Source organism: Akebia trifoliata, chromosome 12 (assembly GCF_017979445.1).
Source record: "Akebia trifoliata isolate Shusen 1 chromosome 12, ASM1797944v1, whole genome shotgun sequence".
In the NCBI taxonomy this organism is placed as follows: Eukaryota; Viridiplantae; Streptophyta; class Magnoliopsida; order Ranunculales; family Lardizabalaceae; genus Akebia; species Akebia trifoliata.
The window spans coordinates 32,924,666-32,946,168 of record NC_141386.1 but is presented as its reverse complement, the minus strand read 5'-3'; the positions used below and the strand labels follow the sequence as shown (position 1 = coordinate 32,946,168).

Here is a 21,503-nt window from a genome sequence, read left to right as displayed (position 1 = left end):
CTTGTTTGATGAAAAGTGAAACAACAATCCAAAAGTAGGTGTTTCATGTTGGATCACCAAACAGAGTGCCTTTTTCGGTCTACTAGCTAATATTTCTAATAGCTTGGCTTCTTTGATAAAAATAGATTCAATTCCCAAGTCACGATGAGACGAAATTATTTTAAAAAACCAAATGAATGCAATCCCTCAAAAAACCATTATTTGTACCTTTTAATAGGTGCCAATGTTTCCCTACTTGCACTATTTAGCATATATCTACCCAGTATGTTTTTTGTTTTTTAAATTATAAACTTACATAAATCATAAAAGAGAATCCAAGTCTCTGTATAGAAACTTCACCAAGATGGAATTCAAAGCACTGGAGTGAAATTTCCCCTTGATTCATGCTGATATCAAATCGAGGTTTTCGACATCTGTGGACATATCCACCCATATAAAAGCTTCACCAATGTCTTAAAAAAATCACTCATCTAGTTTTTTAGAAATACTAAAATTAGGTCTACCTTCATGCTGATTGAATTTGGGCTCTACCACCTTTTGCCTTCTTGTTGCTGCACACACAAATATAACATTTTTTAAGGAGTGACCTAGATAATGAAATATTTTGTAAAAGAAGTAATAAACTATATTTGAAGAGAATAAGCATAAAAATGAGCTAAAGGACATACCTGATTTGTGCCCTGGTCAATTTGATTGAAAATTAAATTGTTCTCATTTTCGCCTTCAATGAGAGGTTGGGAAAAATAGTTTTCTTCATCAATATAGGTGCAATGGTCCCTGAGCATGGAAAGAAAACTATCGATATCATCTCCTCCATTTTGTTGTTCTTGTTGTTGTTGATCCAATGGTGGTACTTGAAGCTGTTGTGGTTGTTCTTGTTGTGCAACCACATTAGTTAACACAGTTGAGAATCGGTTTCCATTCGGAAACCCACTAGAAGAAGCCAAGCTGTGGGTACCATAACATGAATTCACCTCATTGAAATTCGAATTGACTCTGTTTGATGATTCACCACCTATGACATTCAACCCAACCTGGCTTACTGGACTAGTCATCTGAGTTCCAATATGGTTGTTATAGGAATAATTGGAACCTTGGCCTTGGTAGAATTTTCCAAATGATCCAATGTTCTCAACTCCCTTGGTTCCTCCGATTGAAAGATTGTTTTGACCTTGAAGATTCAAGGTGCTAAAGTTATGATCGAGGGGTCCATTTCCCAAATTTCTCGGTCTCTCTTGAGTTTGTTGATAGTCCATCTGCATTGTATCATTGCCTCTTTCATAGCTAGTCAAATTATTGCCATAAAACGGTGCACTTATTGTACTTCTATATGGTTCCACACCAAGTGCTGAGTGGTTGGAAACATTTTGTTGATTAAGAGAGGGAAAATTGCCAATCAGTGGTTGATGAAGGTTTCTCTGATTGTTCATCGAAAATGATTGCTCATGTCTTGATGGGGCCAAAGAATTTCTACTTGATACTTCTTGATTAAGAAAATATGTGGGGCCAATTGGACGCATGTGACAAGCAGTAATACCCTGAATGTTACTTCTGATTATTCCTTGTTGGAGCGGCATCCATGAGCGTTGCTGATTCAGGAATTGGGCATATCCTTGCCGTGAGTTGAACATTAATGAAGGATGACTCGGTGGACTGCTTGAATTAAAAGGCCCATTGGTTAAGCTCCAAGGAGGTGTACGTTCCATAGTTTGGCTTACTTTTTCCTCGTTTCTTTTGATAAACAGACGGTATTTCTGCAAAATTTAGAACAAAATGAAGCATTGGACATTTGCTTCAATCAATTTAGAGACTAATTCGGCGAGGCACATTAAGAATGGTAATCATGAAAATGCATTATTACAGTAATAATCATGGATTATCAAGTCTACCGATACAATAAGTAACTTTTAATTCACATTTTTTTAGCAATAGAATGAACCAAAGCATATCACTGAATGTTTATATTCAATTATTTTTTCAAGAGTTTTTTTTTTCCAGCCTCATGAAAAAGAAATAATTGCATAATATTTAGGCTTTGCTTGATCTCATGCCTTATATGCTTCTCAGGGAGTAATTCCAATATGGAAAGTGGAAGAATAGAAATAAAGTAGAGGTTATATATAATTTGCAACCCAATATTTACAATTATGTTTTCTAAATTATGTTGACTTGTTGTTCTATTGGATATAGTCTACATTCTATAATTTCTTAAATAATACGAGATTTATATACAGGGAAAAATAAAAAAAACCTCATAAGTTTAGATCAGGGCTAGTTTGACATACTTAAAATTCATCTTCTTGAAGATATACGGCATGGGTGAACTCTAGTATCTACATAAAACACAACTCTTGTCCCACCCCTTTGTTTCAATCTTTATCCCCCTATAAAGAAAGTATCTTGAGGATAATTTTAGACATCACGGGGAGCAATTAGTAAAAGTTGGTGTACTCTCTTATTTTATTGCCTTTTCTCTTGTCACACTTTTTGGGAATACCCCTAATTTTATTATTTTTTCCCTTCAACACCTTTAAAAAGAATGCCATTGAACTTTATATATTACTTTTCATCTTCTTCCCATTTTTAATAATGCCTCTTCAACTTCATTGTCTTGCCTCTTTTACCGCTTTAACCTCAAACGGCATAGGCAAACTCTAATCTATATAATAAAAAACATTGTAATGTTTATGTCCCAGATAAGTAGGGGTAGTGATTTAATCCCGCCAAGAATCTTGAGGAATAATTTCAACTTTATTCCATCTCTCCTTCATTTTCAAGAATACCCTTCAATTTTATGTTCTCTTCCACCATTTTTCAATTATACATTTTTTAACTTTATTCTCTTTCTTCTTTTCCCCATTTCCAATAGTACCCTCCAACTTTATTACCTTTACCCTTCTACTCCTTTTCAATAATACTCTTACAACTTTATTGTCTTTCTTCTTTATCCCCTTAACTCTAAAGAGGATGACAATGCCGTAGGTACATGTAAACTTTAGTAGTTATATGCCACACATTGAAAACTATACTTAGCGACGCGATGATGCACATGGTTCAAGTAAGACATTATTTATTTGGAGGTGGATAATAATTGAGTTTCTATCTAATGTGTAAATGAATTGTTGTAGCATGTGTTTCATATTGAATGGATCACGTATATAGAGAAAATTGACTGATGCCAAGAGTGAAGTGGAGTGGAATGACGGCATCTGCCTTTTGGGATGTAATTTACTGTTTTATTGTTAGGGATGATGAATAGGTTGGGGGTGCGGGGGGCGTTGCCCCCTCAGTACGGTACAAGAGTGTTATTGAAAATTTTTAATTCCTATTGTACGGTTAGGGTTAATTATAAATTCATACGATGTAACCCTAATTTGACATATAGTGAAAATTCAGCCCCTCGCTCTTATGGAGGTAGGCATATCGTCGAACCACATTAAATCTGTGTTTTTTTTTTGTTTTCTCTTTTCGTACTATTCATCATAATTGCCGCACGTAACATAAGATGAACAATTTAAGTGACAATTATATTATTAATTTTAACACCTAAAGTCATTAAAAAGTGAGTAAAGTATACCAAAGTCATGAGCATTTGATCCTATAATAGTTGGGGTTACTATATAATTGATATGATCACATTTGTGGGCATAAAAGAAAATTTTAATTATATAAATAATTTGTTATTTATTTATAATTAAATGAAAGTACTTGCAAGAAAAGGTTTTATGAACGAAAGGATGACCAGGTAGAACCTAGACCCATGTCCTCATTTGGGCCACATTAGTCCAAATGGTACCTCAACCCTCTTGATTTTGTGGTTTAGATTGTGTTTGAAAAAAAATTTAAATATTAATTAATTATTTTTGATTAGATCTTGACTTTGAAAATGGATGGCTAATGGATTCCCAAATTTAAAATTTAATTACAATGGTTAAAATATTTTCTTTTTTTATAGATTTCATAGAATTTTATGACTTATTACCGTGTGGTACCCAATTATGTTTGGGTGATGCATGTCTCGATCATGTTTTTGGATGCCACATGGACAAGCGCTCCACACAGATAGGCAGTGCCTCGATGTTTATATATATATATATCCTAGAGTTTTGTCTGTGTTTATGACGCGAACACCCTCTCTCAGATTAAGGGGATAAAAACATAAAAAATAAAGTTAGAGGGGGTATTATTTCAATTTTTAAGGTTAAATGGGTAAAACACAGAAAATAATAAAGTGAATTAAAAGGGTAAAAAAGAAAATATTAAAAAAATTATACGAGGTGAAGCTTAAAGGAAATAAAGTGAATCCTTACAAAACTATAACCTGATAAAAGGGTTAAAGAGGTATAAGTGAAAAAATAAAGTTGGAAGGATATTATTAAAGAATTTTGATGTTAAATGGGTAAAGATGAAAAACGATAAAGTAAGTTAAAAGGGGTAAAAGAGGAAATATAGTAAAGTTAGAATGAGTGAAGAGCAAAGAAAATAAATTGTACCATAACTTGATAGGAGATTTATTCCCACACACACGTACAAAAATCTAGCACTAGGCCTTAAAGTCGGGTTAATGGGTACAAATGAAAAAATAAAGTTGGAAGGGTATTATTAGAAAAAGTTGATATTAAAATGATAAAAGATGAAAATAATAAAATAAATTAAAGGGGTAAAAGAGGAAATATAATAAAGTTAGAATAAATGATATAAAGTTGTTCTTATAAAACTATAGCTTAATGAGAGTTTATCTCATAAAATTGTAGGTGATGGGAGGTTTATCCTAGTTGGATTTATCTCCCATAAAAGTAAGCTCAACTGTTGTTATTAAATTTTTTTGAGATTAAGAGGTAAAAGAATAAAAAAACAATAAAATAGGTAAAAGAGGAGATATATTAAAATTATAGTAAATGACGAGGAAAGATAAAAAAATATGGTGTAAGTCGATGGTACATTTATTCAATTATAAAATTGTAGTTGAGAGGACATTTATCCCAACCCCAAAAATACAAAATTGTAGTAACTCAGTTGTGTTTTATTATATGGGTTCCGTTCAGCACCCTAAGCTTTACCACACACTTTAACAAACGTGTTTTGTCTTACATGGGTTAGAAGTTTTGGAATAAGTTGATTTTTGGTGAGGATGATCTCTATGGTGAGGAGATCATCCTCACCAAAAATCAGCTCATTCCAAAACTTCTAACCCCATAAAAAATGGTTTACAAAAAATGGACGGTCTACGATTTTTCAACGTGTAAACATGGGGCTAAACATTTCAGAATGGGCTGATTTTTGGGGAGGATGATCTTCTAATCATAGAGATCATCCTCACCAAAAATCAGCCCATTCCAAAACTTATAACCCATGTAGGACAAAAAACGTTTGTTAAAGTGTGTGGTAAAACTTAGGGTGCTGAACATTTCCCTTATTATATATATAATTGAAATTATAGATGACCATACAAATGATTTTCCTAGAAGAGTGTGTGTGTATTCCTTCATTTTACTTTCAACAGAAATAAGATAACACATGCTAATTATGGAATTCAACTCAACAAGATACAAGCAAAATCAAATCAGTATAAGTGCTTCACATTAGTAATCCTAATACTTCATGTTTTACTCAAGTAAGAATATTCCAATATAAATTAGTAGAAAGATCCTCAGAATTTATAATTTCTATTTTAAAAAGAAGGTTGAATCCCCTATTGAAATTATCTAATTCAGCAAATTGATATAGTTGAAATGCGATAATGAAGAGTGCCAATGTTAATTTATGTTTGATAATTCTTTGGAACACAATTTGTATGCTACTAGAAAAGACTTTTGATATCACTTTTTAAATGATGTGTATAAGAAAAAATGGGTGTAAAGGGCAGTTTTTAGACATCAATTTTTCCAAAGCTGATGTTTAAAGATTAAACATAAACTAATGTCTAAAGTCCCATATTTTTTTTTTGGGGCTATACCTCCAACTGCAAAAAATACACTTGAGATATAAAAATTGATATTTATTTAAAATAATGTAATATCTAAAGTCTTTTAGTAGTTGTCCATATTAACTAGGACTTGATCCCACAACCATAGAGTTGCTTTGCAATGTGTGAAACCAAATGAGCTATGGGTCCAATCCCCTACTTTTGTTATAATTTTATTTTAGTTTTTTTTACATTTCTTGTACGCGAGAGATGTTTCATATAAACATGCTATTTAATCTAAAAACAAACCTGCAAGTGACTTGCAACATTTTCTCTAGTTATTCTTGGGTCGTCCATCAACTCAAGTATTTTCTTTGGAACAGCTTCTGATTCAAGACAAAACAGAAAAATACCCACCATAATTAATTAATAATTAGACAAGCAAAGGCATAATAGAAAGAAATAATGAAGAACAAAATCATCTTTGAACGACAATAGATCCCTTACTATCAAGGCCTAATTGATTAATGGCTTCCAAGAATTTGTTGTGAAGTTCAGAATTCCAAATCACTCTTGCCTTCTTTCCTGACATTGAATCATTGTTTCCATCCTCCTCTTCTTTGTCAGATTCTTTGGGCATCTTTCTCTTGCCCTCTTGATGTGTCTGATTGTCGTCTTTCTTAATAGAAGAAGCACACTCGTCATCGTCTCCCATTACCTTCTCAAGCGGTGAAGCCTCTCGAACACTTCCTGCTTGTTCGATATTCTGCCCATTCACTCTTCTTCGAAACACATGCTGCCAAATGTTTCGCATATCATTGAGAGTTATGGGCTTTGAGATGTAAAAACAAGCTCCACTTTCTAATCCCCTGGTTATAACTTTCAATTTATCGTCAACCGACATCACTGAACTCAAAGAGAGATCCAAGTTAAAAACAAATTGGTCGGTATGTAATAAAAATGAGTAAACCCATCAAGAACAATTTTATAAAAGGAGAATAAAGTAGAGGGTGATAACTCACTAATGACGGGAATATTGAATTCTCTCCCAATGTGGTCAAGAAGCTCAAATCCGTCCATGCCAGGCATGTGTACATCAGTTAAAACTAGATCAAAACGGCCTTCCCTTTCCCTGAGTAGGTTTAAAGCATCCATTGGTTGGCTAGTAGCCACAACTGGAAGTAGAAATAAGGTATGCCATGTTATGAAAAAAAATCTATGATTGAAGCAAAGCAAAGCACAAAAATTGCTACTCGAAGTTTAAAAAACGGTCAAATGGGACTTCTAGATGTGTCGTTTGCCGTATTTCTCAAAATAAAAAATATTTGAAGAACAAATTTGTAGTTATCATGAATGAAGGGTCCTAGGGTGTCATTTAACAGGACTAGAAGGCTTAAGTAGTAGAAGATCGGCTCGCAATAGAAGTAAATCAGTCCCTATATACATAATAGATGGCATAGATGCACAAACTTTGTGCATATATATGGATCTTCTTTGAGTTTCTCTTCCCAACATTCTCTTTCTACATGAGATCATAGAAGAATCAGTGAATGTATAGAGTGGAAATAGAAAATATTAAAAATATAAATTCTTCATGGAGGATTGAAGAACTTTAAAAAAAAAAAAAAAGCTCTCATAAAGAGAATATTCTCTAAAACCCTAGTTTAAGGAATCAATGAAAAAAAACCCAAACTTATTATTTTTTTGCTTAATCAGCTCACTAGACCATTTAGGCAATTGCCTAAGGCCCCGCAATGAAATAAAGCCCCAAAAATCCCCCAACACACAAAAAAAAAAAAAAAAAATTATAATAAAAGAAAAGAAAAATCCTACATATTCTAAGCAGTGGAGATTCCTTTACATTTTTTTTTTCATAATAAGAGTTGCGATCTTAAAGGTGTCTGGTTTCTACAACAATTAATTACAGTGTCTATTTGGCACATTTTAATTGGGGATTAAATAAATTAATTTGTGTGCTATTTAGAAAACGGTTGATTAGGAGTCCTATATATTTTAAAATCTAATCAAAACCACCCAAGCATGTACTGATCCTCTTCTATAGGAATGGGACACCTTACATAATCCTTATCAATTTATCATTATAATAAACCCTCAACCGTTGAAGACTTCAAAGAATGAAAATTTCTTCTTCTTCTTCTTCAAAAAATCTTTCTTAGAAACTCTTACACATTATAATTGGGGATAAATGTTGCAATCTCTCATGGATTTTCAAATGTTAGTTTCCCAAAAAGCAACAAACTTTTTAAGTCCTCATACACTCCCACATGTTGAAATTTCAAGATTAAAAAAAAAAAAAAAAACTTGACAGACCCATTTATGTCAAAACTAAAAAACTAAAATAAAATAAAAACAACTCAAATCCCACCTAAGGTTCCCCAAGAAAAATTGTTAGTTTCTATTTTTTATTTTTATTTTTTAAATATCCTCTTCTTGAAACTTTAAAGGTTAAAAGAAAAACATTGAAGCCCTTGAATGTTAAAAGTTCAAAAAAAAAAAAAAAAATACAATTCTTACTAACTTTACATTACCTCTTTTCTCTCAAGTTTTTAACTACCATCTCTCAAATTTCAAACGCAAAATTCCATTTTCTCTCTCAAATCTCTCTTAGTCTTTCTTTCGTTCTCACATACTATATCTCTTTTTATAAACAACGAAAAGAGCTAGCTAGAGGTTATTTTTTATTTGGAGCATTGAGGCATAAACATGGAATTTTATACAAATAAATTTAATATTTAAATTAATTAAAAATAATTTTAATTGATATTTATTTCTTCATTGTTAGTTTTTTTTTTTAATTCCCAAGATTGATGTGTGGTAATACTATTTATATGACATACTCTAATTAGGTTTTTATAAGATAATTGGCCATAAACAATTTTTAGTGGACTCATTTACCTATGAGAATAAAATAATAATATTAGCAAAAAAAGAAAAAAAGAAAAAAAGAAAAAAAAAGAAAATACACAGTATTATCATTCATAGGAAAACATGAAAAAAATTGTTTTATTTTTGAAATTGAAAAATAGACTTTTTATTAATTAGTTACAATTTTTTTTGGAAGTTGAATATAAAAGCTTAAATAGATTTTTTGTATATCAAAAACTAGAAAAATAAATTTAAAATAATTTTTATTATCTAAATATATAATTAAATTATTTATATTTATATATTATATATTAAGTATAAAAGAATTGTGATAACCTGACTTGAATAAAAGCCTCTCAAAATTCATTCGTTCACGTGGTTTGTGCATAAAACCATAGATCTTTCTCTTCAGGATGCACAAAGAAAAAGATCTATGGTTCCATACACACATCCACGTCATCAAGTGAATTGTGAGTGACTTTTTATTATTATTCAATATAAAAAGGCCTCCGTTAGATGTTTCTCCTTAGGCTTACTTTGATGCCTCAAGGCCGTCAAATTTCATAAAATTCGACGGACCAAGGCGTCAACTTTTTCCCTCATCAATTTTTTTTTTCCTACAAATCAAAATTGTCAAATTAATGGAGGATGAGAGAAATTTGATGACTCTAAGATGTCAAATTGGGGAGCATAAAAATTTCAAGTCCAAATTTGATTTATAAAATTTGTGGACTTTGGCCCATCAAATTTTCTTGTGAAAATTTTCAGTTTTCACATAGTGCTTGACTAATCCCTTTGTTTACAAGGCGTGATTGGGGGATTGCAAGACAATCTTTAATTTAATAATACTTTAAACATGAAGAATAGATTCTAGTGTAAAAAAAATGGAGAAAATTATATTAGGCCTTGGATCATGAAGTAAAAAAGATCTTCAATTCCTAGCTTAAACAATGCGAAAAAAGCCCAAATTTGACGGACAAAGTGGTCGAATTGGCGTCAAATTTTTCGTTGTGAAATTTTTTTTTTCGACGGGCCAAAACTGTCACATTAATGAAGGATGGGAGAAATTTGACAGCTCTAAGCTATCAAATCTGGGAATATCTAGAGTTTCGATGGTCCTAAACTGTCAAAATTCAGTTTCTAAAATTTGTGGGCTTTGGCCCGTCAATTTTTTCTGTCGAATTTTCCAGTTTTCATGTAGTGTTCGTAGCTTGAGTAAGAAAAAAATAAAACCAGAAACGTACATTAAAATTGAAAATGAAAAAAATACAAATCAAAAGTTTGTTTTTCAACAGTAAAATATAGGCATGAATTCTCCTACCTAATCTTAAGGATAACCTATCACTATTGCTTTCAATTGTAAAGATGGCAAACGCGGAAAGAAATATGTATTTCCAAGAGAATTAATAGTAGGCATGCAAAGACTTCAATCAAATAGCTAACAAGGTCTACCAAATATATTTTAGCATCACGAATCATCAATCTCCACTAGTTACCTTCATTTTGGCTTGTTCTAAGCATTGTTTCAACGATTATAAGACATACAGGATCATCGTCCACAACCAAAACACGAAAACCTGCTGGATAGGCCTTAGTACCCATACTGCTACTTGATCCGATTTCTAGATTTCTCCCACCTTCCATGATCAAGAAACCAATGATACTGTGTTAAAGAAGATATCTCTAGAAGCAACAGAAGGACACAAAAAACTTCACAAATGACGCTCAAAGAAAACACAAATTCTACACAGAAAGAAAGAGAGCTAGAGAGTGAAGGGTAGTTATAAATAAGATCTCACCTAAAATCTAGTTTCTTTGGTTTTCGAGAAAAAAATATTTTACAAATCTTTGAGGAAAGAAAAATATAGAAAGACATTAAAAGTTTGATGAGAAATTTGGACATGGGCGTGCCCTTGCATCCTTATTTTTCGGATTAATTACTATGGGCTTAGGTGGTAGCCGGAAACTAACAAAATCACCTTCACATTTAAACAGGCAAACAAAAACCAAAGAGATACATGAACTAGGCATTATTTTGAGAAGATCTTACCACCTGTCATATCTACTGTTTTAATGACTTTCTTGCCCTTTGTTCTATAATAGGGGGTGATTTAGGAAAAGGTCCATTTAACAAAATATAAAACATATTTCTTTTTTTGCTTATCTAATATTAGGGTGAATTACCAATTTGTGAGCTGAAAATGAGTTATTTACGATTCCAGTTAACTGTTCATTTTAATTACTGTGGAGGTCATTTTTGTGGTTGACCTCAAGATTTAATTTTTAGCAAGATCATTCACTAATGAATCATAGAAATAATAGAAAAAATAACGAAAAAGAGAAAGAACACAAAAATATTTTTTATGTGATTTGACAAATGTGCCTACGTCCATGGGCTCGAGGAGCCGTTTCACTATAGATCTTACAATTACATACTCTTATCTTCCTCCTCCTTTTTCCCTTCTTCTCTTACAATGGTCTCAAGGCTTTTAAATAGAAAAATCTTAAGAAGAGTCCTAACCCTAATTAGGTTACAATTGACCATGTTGCCCTTATCCAAATTAACAATTACATAAAAAGGGGAAGAATTCTTTTAAATTAGGATTCTTCCTTAATAAGATAAAATACTCTTCAAATAATACCACTCGTTTGCCTCGGGATACATGATGATAGTGCAGATGAACGATTCGGATGAGAGACGATTTTATTCCTCCACAATTACCAAAACATGAATGATCATGTTTTCGTTAAAAAAAATTTAGAACGGTAATGAATTCGGCTAGTTTAAAGTGACTATTTCAAATTAGTCACTTTAAACCTGCGAAATAGTCACTCTGAAAACCCCCAAATTCGTTATCGTTCACGTTTTGGTAATTAAAATGAACTTTAAGCCGTAATTGTAAATTCGTCAAAAGTTGATCACTTTTTTTCATAAATATCTATATTAACTAATCACATTTTTCGAATTGTGATTTTGAAAGTAGTTATACATAATAGTGATTTTGCTGGTATGTAGTGAACTAAGTTGACCATTGCTGCCTTGTTAGTATTACTTAAGTAAGTGGAACCTCTACAGCATTTTGAGGTCAATCATGTAAGCAGATGCACACTTGAATTTCTTACGTAGATCTTTCTAAACCCATTTTATTTGAGCTTTTGATGTTTGTTAATCGATCACTTGCTAGCATATCAATTGAAAATTACGAGCTTGAATTGTGGGGCGATTTTGGATTAGTACACATTATTAACGAAAGAGAAAGAAAATGATTATTTTCAGGGAGATTAGAACGAAGTGTATGCCAAGCCAAGGCTCAGAAAACTTTAAAGGCACATGTCTCATTCACTACGTGAAAACTGGAAATTTTGACATGAAAATTCGATGGCCCAAGGCCTGCCAATTTTAGAAATTCGAATTTTGACAGCTTGGGGTTGTTGACATTTTTGATGTTCTCCAGATTCGACGGATTAGAGCCATCTAATTTATCCCATCCTCCATTAATTTGAAAATTTTGGCCCATCAAAAGAAAAAAATTGACTGAAAAATTTGACGTCTTGGTCTGTCGAATTCTATGAAATTCAATGGCCTTGGACCATCGAATATGGGCTTTTTGACGTTGTGATTCATTGGTCAAGTCCATGCACAAATAAAAAGGATAATTTGCCGAAATGTTTGATTAGTTGTAATTTAGTGTATGTGTGCTCCAATCTCCTTATACCAGGGGATTAGTTTTCTTTAATATCAAAATTAACTTAAAAATTATTTCAAGTTAAAATATCTCTATCTAATTAATAATGTAAAAGTATTATTTCAATCAATTTCCATTAGCGTTTGGTGGTAAAATTGGGGAAGAGAAACATAAGAATGCTAAATTTGTCCTCACCACACTAATAAAAAGGGAATAGTTACTGGGAAAAACCCTGATTAGCATCTAACATTTAGACAATATATTCATTTTAAATATGGGCAAGTAGAAAGGCAGACTATAAAGAAAAGTATTGGATTTTTTTTTATTTATAGCGAAAGAATATTGACTATATGCAATAATAAAGCTAAGAAACACTGGATGACCCCGACCCCCCCCCCCCCCCCCCCCTCTTCTTTTTCTATTTTGCAAAGATTCCAGTTCACTGTTCATTTTAATTACAAAAACGTGAAAGATAACAAATTCGGAGGTTTTAAAGTGACATTTCACAGGTTTAAAGAAATCTTAGAACGTAGACAATATAAATAATTTTAACAATTGTAAGTATTTCTTTAAATAAAAATATGATCTTGTGATTGGATTTTTTTTAATCCAACATATTTTATAATATAATTTATAATTTTATGAATGTAAATTACAATTTAGTCCATGAAGTTTAAATTTATTAATGAGGTTATATCTAGTTCAATGATTTATCTCATTTGACATGCGATGACAAGGAGTCAACTTGGTATTGTGGGGGGCATAAGTTGTATTTCATGGTAGAAAGTAGAAAGGGAGAAATTGATATGGATTTGGTGAAAGTTTGATCAGAATCCTCATTTTCACTCAATACAACGCGTCATGTTGTGAGAGCAAGCTACCGCCTCATTGGCATCGGTTTCCAACTCTCTCTTTTTCTTATGTCCCAAGTCCCAACTCATCTTTGAATCAGGAAAGAAAGAATTTTTTTTTTTTTTTTTTGAAGAATAAGTAGAAAGTAAATCCCTTATGTAGGAATTTCATCCCATTCATGAACAATAGTAGATGACTCGGGCATCTCAATCTTGACTAAATGATGACCTTAATTTTAAACAGGCATAACTTTGAGATTGTGAATTAAACTGACTTCTACAATATTAATTTGAAAAAGGAAAATGTCGAATTGATTTCCATCAACATTGGCTCAACACTATGCTGAAGTGGCAATACAATGTAGAGAACCATTGATTTTAAACCATGAACAGTCATCTCAAAATACAAGGATACCTCAGAACTGCATTAAAAGGATCTCATGCCAGCAATGTGATTTAAACCATCTTACAATTCATAAAAACAAGCCATAGTTTGTAAAAAAGTAAATAAGAAATTCATTGATCACAGGGGAACTTGATGGAACTTATGAAAGCCACACAATTTAAGCCATCTAATGTGATTGGTTTCTATTTCCATTCCTTTCCTTCAACTCCAGTTTAAAGTTTACAAAGGAACCTTAACCATGTTTCTGCAGGAAATACAAAAGTATTCAGTTTAAAGTTTACAAAATAACCTTAACCATTTCCGAAGGAAATACAAAAGTAGATACCACATGAAAAGGGGAGAATCACATGCTGCAACTTTAACGATGTGCTTCACTTCAAATCCAAGATGATTCCCTGTTTTGTGTATCCAAAAGAAGAGAACATAGGAGACAATAAGTACCCAAACAACAATTTTACATCTGATGGTAACAAGATTTCAGCAAATTCCCAAACAAATCTGGAACTAAACTATGTGACAAAATCAAAAGGCTTGCTCATGCATTATGCTTTCCAATTTCTTAAGTGCCCATAAAAAGGGTAGCTTCTAGAGCTCCCAACGAAAGGCTGCTATCTCGTGCACTTGGCTTGGTGCTTGTTTGAATGATTCTATCGTAAGTTCTGCTGGAAGTCCTTTATACTGATTGTAGTGGGGGAAGTAAACCTATACTGAGAAAGCTGGGTTTCTGGTAGAATTCTTGAAGGAAATTCACATAGTTTCCTTCAATTCTCTACCTCCTTTCCTCCTCTCACCACTCCAGAATGGCAGCCTTCTGGCATTCTGCAAGGACCAGCCTTCGTATTTGGCTATAGGCCAAAAGAAGGATCCCCAGTGACAATCTTTAGCTTGTGTCCACCTATGGCCAGAAGCCAATGTGAGGTCTTTCAAAAAACATGCATATACAATCACTCAACCAAAAGAGTGCAACTACGATTTACTGGGCAAGGCCACTAGTATTTTTTTTTTCAACCACTATCAACAAAATTACAGTTACACCCAGCCAAGTCAAAGCCTAATATCTCAATAGACCATGCATGAACATTTTCGACTTTAGGGGATAAGGAATAGCAATTGAAGATGATACGTGATTCATATGATAATGAATACTTAAAAAAAATGAGAATAACTCAATAAGTTCATAAATGACAAATGATTAATTCCAGAATTACTGTTTGCATGAAATAACTGGAGGATAAAATGTGCAACCAAAAAAGAGAAATTGAATGAAAGGAATAGAACCTTCGATTAGCTAGTAAGTTGGGATCGGACCATTGACCTCATGGTTCCAATGCATATTACCCAATTAAGCTCTACCATCTTCAAAGCTTTTATCCAAAAAATTTGGGGCATCCTTCAATTGAGCTACATGCAAAAAAATTTAATAAAGATCATACATTCAACAGTGAAAAGTAAATTATTAGTACAAATAAGACTTTTAGACATTGATTTTTAAGTGATGTTTAAAATCTGGCAAAAAAAAAAAAAACAAAACAAAAAGGGCATGAAATTTAAAGGTTTTAGACATCGATTCTTAAATGATGTCTAAAGTAAACATAAGACATCAATTTTTTTTAAAAAAAAACAATGTCTAAAACTTAACTTTAGATGGTAACTTAACTTTACACAGCGGTTTTCACATGCTTTTGTGATCACTTGGAAAGCGATGTCTAAAGTTGATTTTGCTTTTTAAATTTTCCTTTCTATGCCCTGATCATTGGCGATAAGTTGACATATATTTGATAAGTCGAGTATAATTAACTAATTGTAGAATAATAGTGCCCAATTAAAGTTCACAAAAAAAGCATTAGTATCATAATTTTCCTTTTTATGCCCTGATCATTGGCAGCCAGTTTTCTTTCAAGAACACAACACGTTTTTTTGATAGGCAACACAACACATTTTTTTTATAGAGCATTAGCATCATAATTACAGTTTATTTTAGTAAGATGTGAGTATACTTTATTTCAAGTTTTCAAACAACTAAAATTATTCTTCTTTACAAATAATATAAACTTCTAGACGATTATTTTAAACTAAAATACATAGATTAAATTGAATCTTGGTAAATTTATGGAAATATTTTTTAATTTTAAAAGATAGGGAAGCCTTCAACTATTTATATTATAAAAACGGAAAAACTAATAAGTTATGCTTGGTTTCAATTCCTATCGATTACGTTACTTTAAGACCCAAGTACGATCAGGTATTATTAGAAAAAGGGATGTGAGACAAATGCTTCGGGTTATGGCTAAAGCTAAATGGGTACCCAATTGACACCCCCAGTCGGCTGTAATGGTGATGGTCCATGTCTAGGCTCCTGGATGAGGTGGTTGAATTACAAGTTTCAATGGGTCTAGTGATTACCTTCCAACTTGTTCTTTGGGCATACTACAAATAATTAGGGATGTGCATACATACAGGTCCACCCAAACCTAATAATTCAAGCTCAGGTCTTTTAGAAAACATAAAAACCAGAACCAAACCTGAATTTTTTGAGTTTTGATCGGGTTAGTTTTTTTTTTTTTTTTTAAATGATTAAAACTTTAAAAAAAAAACTTTTAAATGAAATATTACAAACCTATGCTTTAAAAATTAGTTTAAAAAATCATTTAAACTAAAATTATAAGAAAATGATAGAAAATAACAACAAACAAAGAAATGAATAAAGTACTCATAATGCAAATAAAACATAAGGTAATAACTCACTTGTTAGACTTTAGGCTTCAAAGATGGTTTGAAGCAGGTCCAGTCCAGCACTGTGATGCCTGGACATGATTGTTTATATGTGACATAATGCTGTCGACAAGAGAGTGCTATAAATCCACTATTCTTAAAATAACATCCTTTGTGACTTATGATCCTCACAAAATGTACCAAATATATATTTGCAGTTTTCACCAAAACAACTGTCTTTGTCTTGAATTTTACACACATCCATGAACAGTTAGTCTTGTTGTATGATTGAATCTGAATGTTTAAAAACTCAAAAATAAAATGTAAATCAAACCAATATCTTAGTATCATCAATTGATCTGCACACCGAAAAGTCGACACCTCTTTTTCTCCTCCATTGGTGGTGGTGGTGCAAGACCCATCACCACCTCCTCTTCCTCCATTCTTCTCATTCCCTTTCTATCTAAAACTGATTTAAAACTCCCTCCAGAACCACTGCAACTTTTGCTTCCATTACACCCAAGAATAAAATCGATCATGTAGAATGCAGATTCTTCCCCTTCTCTATTCTCACATCTGTAGAAGATGACAACATCCTTTATCTTCAGTTTCTCCCTTCCTTAACAAAATTTTTCTAACCTCCTAGTAAGCACAAAGCTAAGGCTACTGTCCCAATAAATGTATCTGAATTCCATGATCTCATCTCCCTATCAAAAAACATTAGTACCACGTCATCTACTACACCACCATTCTCACCTTTTCCGGAACTTTTTGGAATCGGAGGGAAGTATTTGATGGCATGTTTCTTGGGAATGACAAGAACCTAGTGAAGCAAAAGCAAAACATATTTTATAAAATTCGAAAACAAGAAAAGCATAATTCTTAGAAAGATTTGATCCCTGTTTTCAAAACGAGATAATAAAATCGTCCAACCAAATAAAGAGAAATTGAACAAAAGAATGATACCTCTTGACCTTGCGTTTGCTAATAAATTGGGATCGGACCAATGACCTCATGGTTGTAGTGCATGTCAACCAATTAATCTCTATCATCTTGAAGGCCTTTATGATATATCCTTCAATTGACCTACATACACAAAATTTAATAAAGATCACACTTTCAACAATGAAAAAGTAAATAAGAAAGGAAAGAAATTTAAAACTGGTGTCAGGCCATGACCCAAAAAAACTAGAGAGCCTAAGCATTATTAAAAGACATTTTTGCTAGATAGAATATAATTTTTTTTTCTTTAAAATAAAATAAAATTAACAGCATTGTACAGCATCTAAAAACCATTTAACACTATTGTTTGCTTCCAATCAATCCGAAGAAAATGAGATTTTTTTTTGAATAAAGATAACAGAAAAAAAATTATTAAAAACCAAATCGGCTGATAAATTATATTTTAACGATCAAAGTTCTACTTTTTCTCAACCTAACTAGAACACTTGATCTGCTCAATCGGGTTAGGGATTGAATGGAAGAACAGGAATTAAGAAATGGTTCGATAAAACAAACCCATCAAACCCATCTAGAATAAAAACAGTGGAAGAACCTTTCGATCAAACAAAACAACAACCAGAGTGTTAATCACATTAAAAGGTTACAGAACAGAGCGAAACAACGACTCACCAAGGAAAAAGAACTCGATCCTCTCCCGAGCCATTAATGGAGACTGAAAATTTTGACTTTTCTTGGTTACTTGGATAACATAACCGATCGAGACAACAAGATATGGGTTAGGGTTTGTCAGTGAGAAGCGACCCTTGAAGAAGAGATTGTTTTGAAAAATTTAGGATAGACTCTAGGTGGTAAATGTAGGCTAGGGTTTCCTTGGATGATGGATCCCATAAATCGGATCATTATATAGTTGTAAATTCCCATTTTGAGTCTCGGCTCTTCCCGGTAACGGATATGACTCGGGTGGGTCATCTCAGTTTCCATCGAGTTTTATCGATTTTAAAGTCCAACTCAGGTATTTGATTTATAAACTAAAATAGGAAATAAGAAAATTGAAAAATAACAAGAAAATAAATCCCATCTCATCTGACTAGAATAAACCCCCAAGGCATATTCATAGGTCAAACCCATGACAAAATAGAAAAAGACAAACTCATCCTTAACTTGATTAGCGATAACTTAGTATAGTTGTGTTCTAACATCTTCAAAACAAGGAATCGAGCATGTTTAACTATAATTATAAAATAGTCTAAACATTTCTTTTAAACAAAAACTAAAATATCTCTAATTCAAATACTATAAATTTAACTTTCAAAAGCATTACTCTCCAAAAAAAAAAAAATTCATAATCATTAATTAAGTGCTAAAAATGTAAAAGAGAATAAGAATAAATTTGTCCTTGCCACACTAATCAAAAGAGATTGAGAGGTTAAATAATTCTTGCAAAAAATCTTTCAACACATACACAATACCCCTAAGTAAGAAAATCCTAGATTCAAAATCCAATGCAATAACAATTGTATCAAATTCAATCTATTGTTATATACCTAATATATAAAAACTTCACATATTCAAGGATTTGTACATACAGAGATTTGCACTTGGGATCAACGAAATTATCAAGGAATGGGAAAAATAATGCAGTTGTGCCACCGGAATGGAACTAGTAACAGCCAAATGGCATCTAACTGTCGCTATAAATGGCTACAAAACTAATAACAACCAAACAAAAGCTATCACTAGTTCTTAAATTGCCCTTTTTGTCTGTTAAAACTAATATTGATTTAAGAGTAAGTTTTATCATGCATAATTTCCAACCAATTTAAGTGAGTTTGAATAAAAAGAATATTAACAGTTGATCTTCAGTTTGCTAATAAGGAGGGATCCGAAGGGATCCGACCAGTGATTCCATGGTTGTAGTGCATATTTTCCAATTAATCTCTATATTATCTTCAAAACTTTTATCCCAAACATTTTGGGAGATCCTTCAATTGACCGACAACCATGAAATTTAATAAAATTTGTACTTTCAACAATGAAAAAGTAAATAAGATAGAAAAAATATTTGACACTGATGTAAGGCCATGATGCAAAAAATTGAGAGAGACTGAATACTACTAAAAGACATATGCTAGATATCGTCATATATACTTTTTTTTCTTTTGAACAATTCTGTGGAGTGTGGAGAGTCGACCAACAAAATACCATTTAACCCTCTTGGTGCTTGCAGCTATGTTTGTTGCCGACATAGATTTCTTAAGTAATAATATTTTTAATTTTTTTTAATGACACATAGGAATTATTTGAATAAAAAGAGATTTTTGTTTCCGTAAAGATAATAGAGACGTTAGTGAAAAAACATCCATAGTTAAAATATTTTTTAACTATTGAAAATTTCTACTTTTCTAACCTAATTTCGACACCTGATAAGTTAAATTGGGTTCAAGAGTCATGGGGTACTACATGAATTAAATTAACTAACAATGAAGAGAAACAAGTGGACATCTTTAAGAAGCTCTCGATTACACAAATCAACAGCCAACAACATTTCAATCACATTAAACGACTAAAGAAGGGTGAAAAAATGCTTCACCATAGAAAAATACTATGACCTCAACCAAGCCTTTAATGGAGACTGCAAAAATTCTTGTATTTACTCGATAACCAAAGCGATTAAGACATGATAAGAAATGGGTTAGGGTTTGGGGTGATATGTGAACCTTGAAGAAAAGAGATTAATGATTTTGAAGATGGTTAGGTTTGAGGTGTAGGGTTAGGGTTTGATGGATCAACAAAGCTCCTTATATAAAAGAAATGGCAACTTGCTCCTCGGGGTGGCAATGGGTCGGGTTGTGTTGTGTTGAGGTAAGGGTATTGTGAAAATTTATTGAACCAAAACCCTGCCCATTTAATAATTGTGTCAAAACTTAAACCCAAACCCAACCACCCAACCCATATATTACCTGTTTAATAGAATTCTAATCTTTATTGGAAAAAAAAAAAAAAAACAAGTTTCATTTCCTCCACCAAAAATAAAATAACATTTCTAAAAATAAAGCGACACCATAAACTAAGTTCAATGGTGAAACATAACTTTCTTTTGAATTTTGTTTTCCATGTTAATAGAATTTTTCCCTTTACAACCAGGTCCATGTGGCATCTGATCATGTTTTTAGATGCCATAAGGTGATGTGGTTAGAAAACTTTACAAACTTAGTAAGGAAAGTGTTTTTCATTATTATCATTATTATTGGTTAAGCAAATTATATTTCATTATCGCATGAGATATATTAGCCTTACTTAGTAGGATTCACAATCTTACTCAATTTGCCTACATGGATCATCATATTAGGAATCAAATATTACATGCCTCAAGATTTCAATGAAAAAATAGATTAAAAAAATATAGATATAAATAAATAAATATATTAGTAAGGAAAGTATTCTTTATTTTCAAACTAAAAGTTTAACGATTAATTATTTGAAAAAATATCTTAAAATACACTCTATATTTTATAAAATGTGAAAAACATACTATATTATGAAAAAAATAATAGGAAATTCTAGAAAACAAATGGATAAGGTAACAAATTATGAAATAAGGGTTGTTATATTTAAAACTACACATTAATGACAAGTAATACTAAATATGTTAAAACGGGATAACCGGGTTGATGCCCCTGACCTAGGCCCAACCCAATTAGGCTTGACCCAAACCCACTAATTTCGTGCTGTTTTTGAGTTGTGTTTGCAGGTTGTGTTAAGCTTGCCACCCCTTGCTCCCATAAATGTGAGATTTTGTTCCCATAAAAATATAAAACCAATTGACTTGGCTGAATTTTACTGTCTCAGTTGATATTTTACAAAATTTCAAATGAGTCATATTAAATCTAAGACGTGTCATGTGAAAGAAAATATAAATAATTTTAACAATTTAAGTATTTCTTTTAAATAGAAATATGATCTTGGGATTGGATTTTTTTAAAATTTTCAAACAGGCATAACGTTGACATTGTGAATTAAAATGACTACTACAATATTAATTTAAGGGAAAATGCTTAAGTAACATTGAAATTGACATTGTTTCAGATATTGCT

The 21,503-nt window shown here is 32.0% G+C and overlaps 1 protein-coding gene and 1 long non-coding RNA gene across 4 annotated transcripts; both read right to left on the bottom strand.

Annotated features, from left to right (window-relative positions):
- Window positions 1-527: 527 nt before the first annotated feature.
- On the bottom strand, window positions 528-10,496 carry LOC147389639 (uncharacterized). Its single transcript, XM_086419782.1, has 6 exons — window positions 10,288-10,496; window positions 6,865-7,080; window positions 6,413-6,811; window positions 6,215-6,291; window positions 669-1,754; window positions 528-551 (listed from the first exon to the last, which is right to left on the bottom strand). Exons 1-6 carry the CDS (start codon window positions 10,433-10,435, stop codon window positions 528-530), a joined length of 1,950 nt encoding a protein of 649 aa, XP_086275908.1. The 5' UTR covers window positions 10,436-10,496.
- A 3,213-nt stretch (window positions 10,497-13,709) lies between these two features.
- Window positions 13,710-18,300, bottom strand: LOC147389638 (uncharacterized). 3 transcript variants are annotated; one of them, XR_015171011.1, is made up of 6 exons: window positions 18,079-18,300; window positions 17,413-17,532; window positions 16,480-17,269; window positions 15,013-15,135; window positions 14,060-14,129; window positions 13,710-13,978 (listed from the first exon to the last, which is right to left on the bottom strand). It is a non-coding gene; the product is annotated as an uncharacterized LOC147389638 (long non-coding RNA). The 3 variants fall into 3 exon arrangements; XR_015171012.1 differs by having other exon boundaries at window positions 13,710-14,129; window positions 16,480-17,022; window positions 17,203-17,269; XR_015171010.1 differs by having other exon boundaries at window positions 13,710-14,129; window positions 18,079-18,299.
- Window positions 18,301-21,503: the final 3,203 nt, after the last annotated feature.

Excerpts from the sequence above, each read along its gene's own strand:
- LOC147389639 (XM_086419782.1), bottom strand. The coding sequence starts at position 10,435 with ATGGAAGGTGGGAGAAATCTAGAAATCGGATCAAGTAGCAGTATGGGT. Across the intron at positions 6,292-6,412 it reads TAATCAATTAGGCCTTGATA|AAGCTGTTCCAAAGAAAATA; the intron begins GTAAGGGATCTA and ends GTCTTGAATCAG. Across the intron at positions 1,755-6,214 it reads ATGTTGCAAGTCACTTGCAG|AAATACCGTCTGTTTATCAA; the intron begins GTTTGTTTTTAG and ends TAAATTTTGCAG.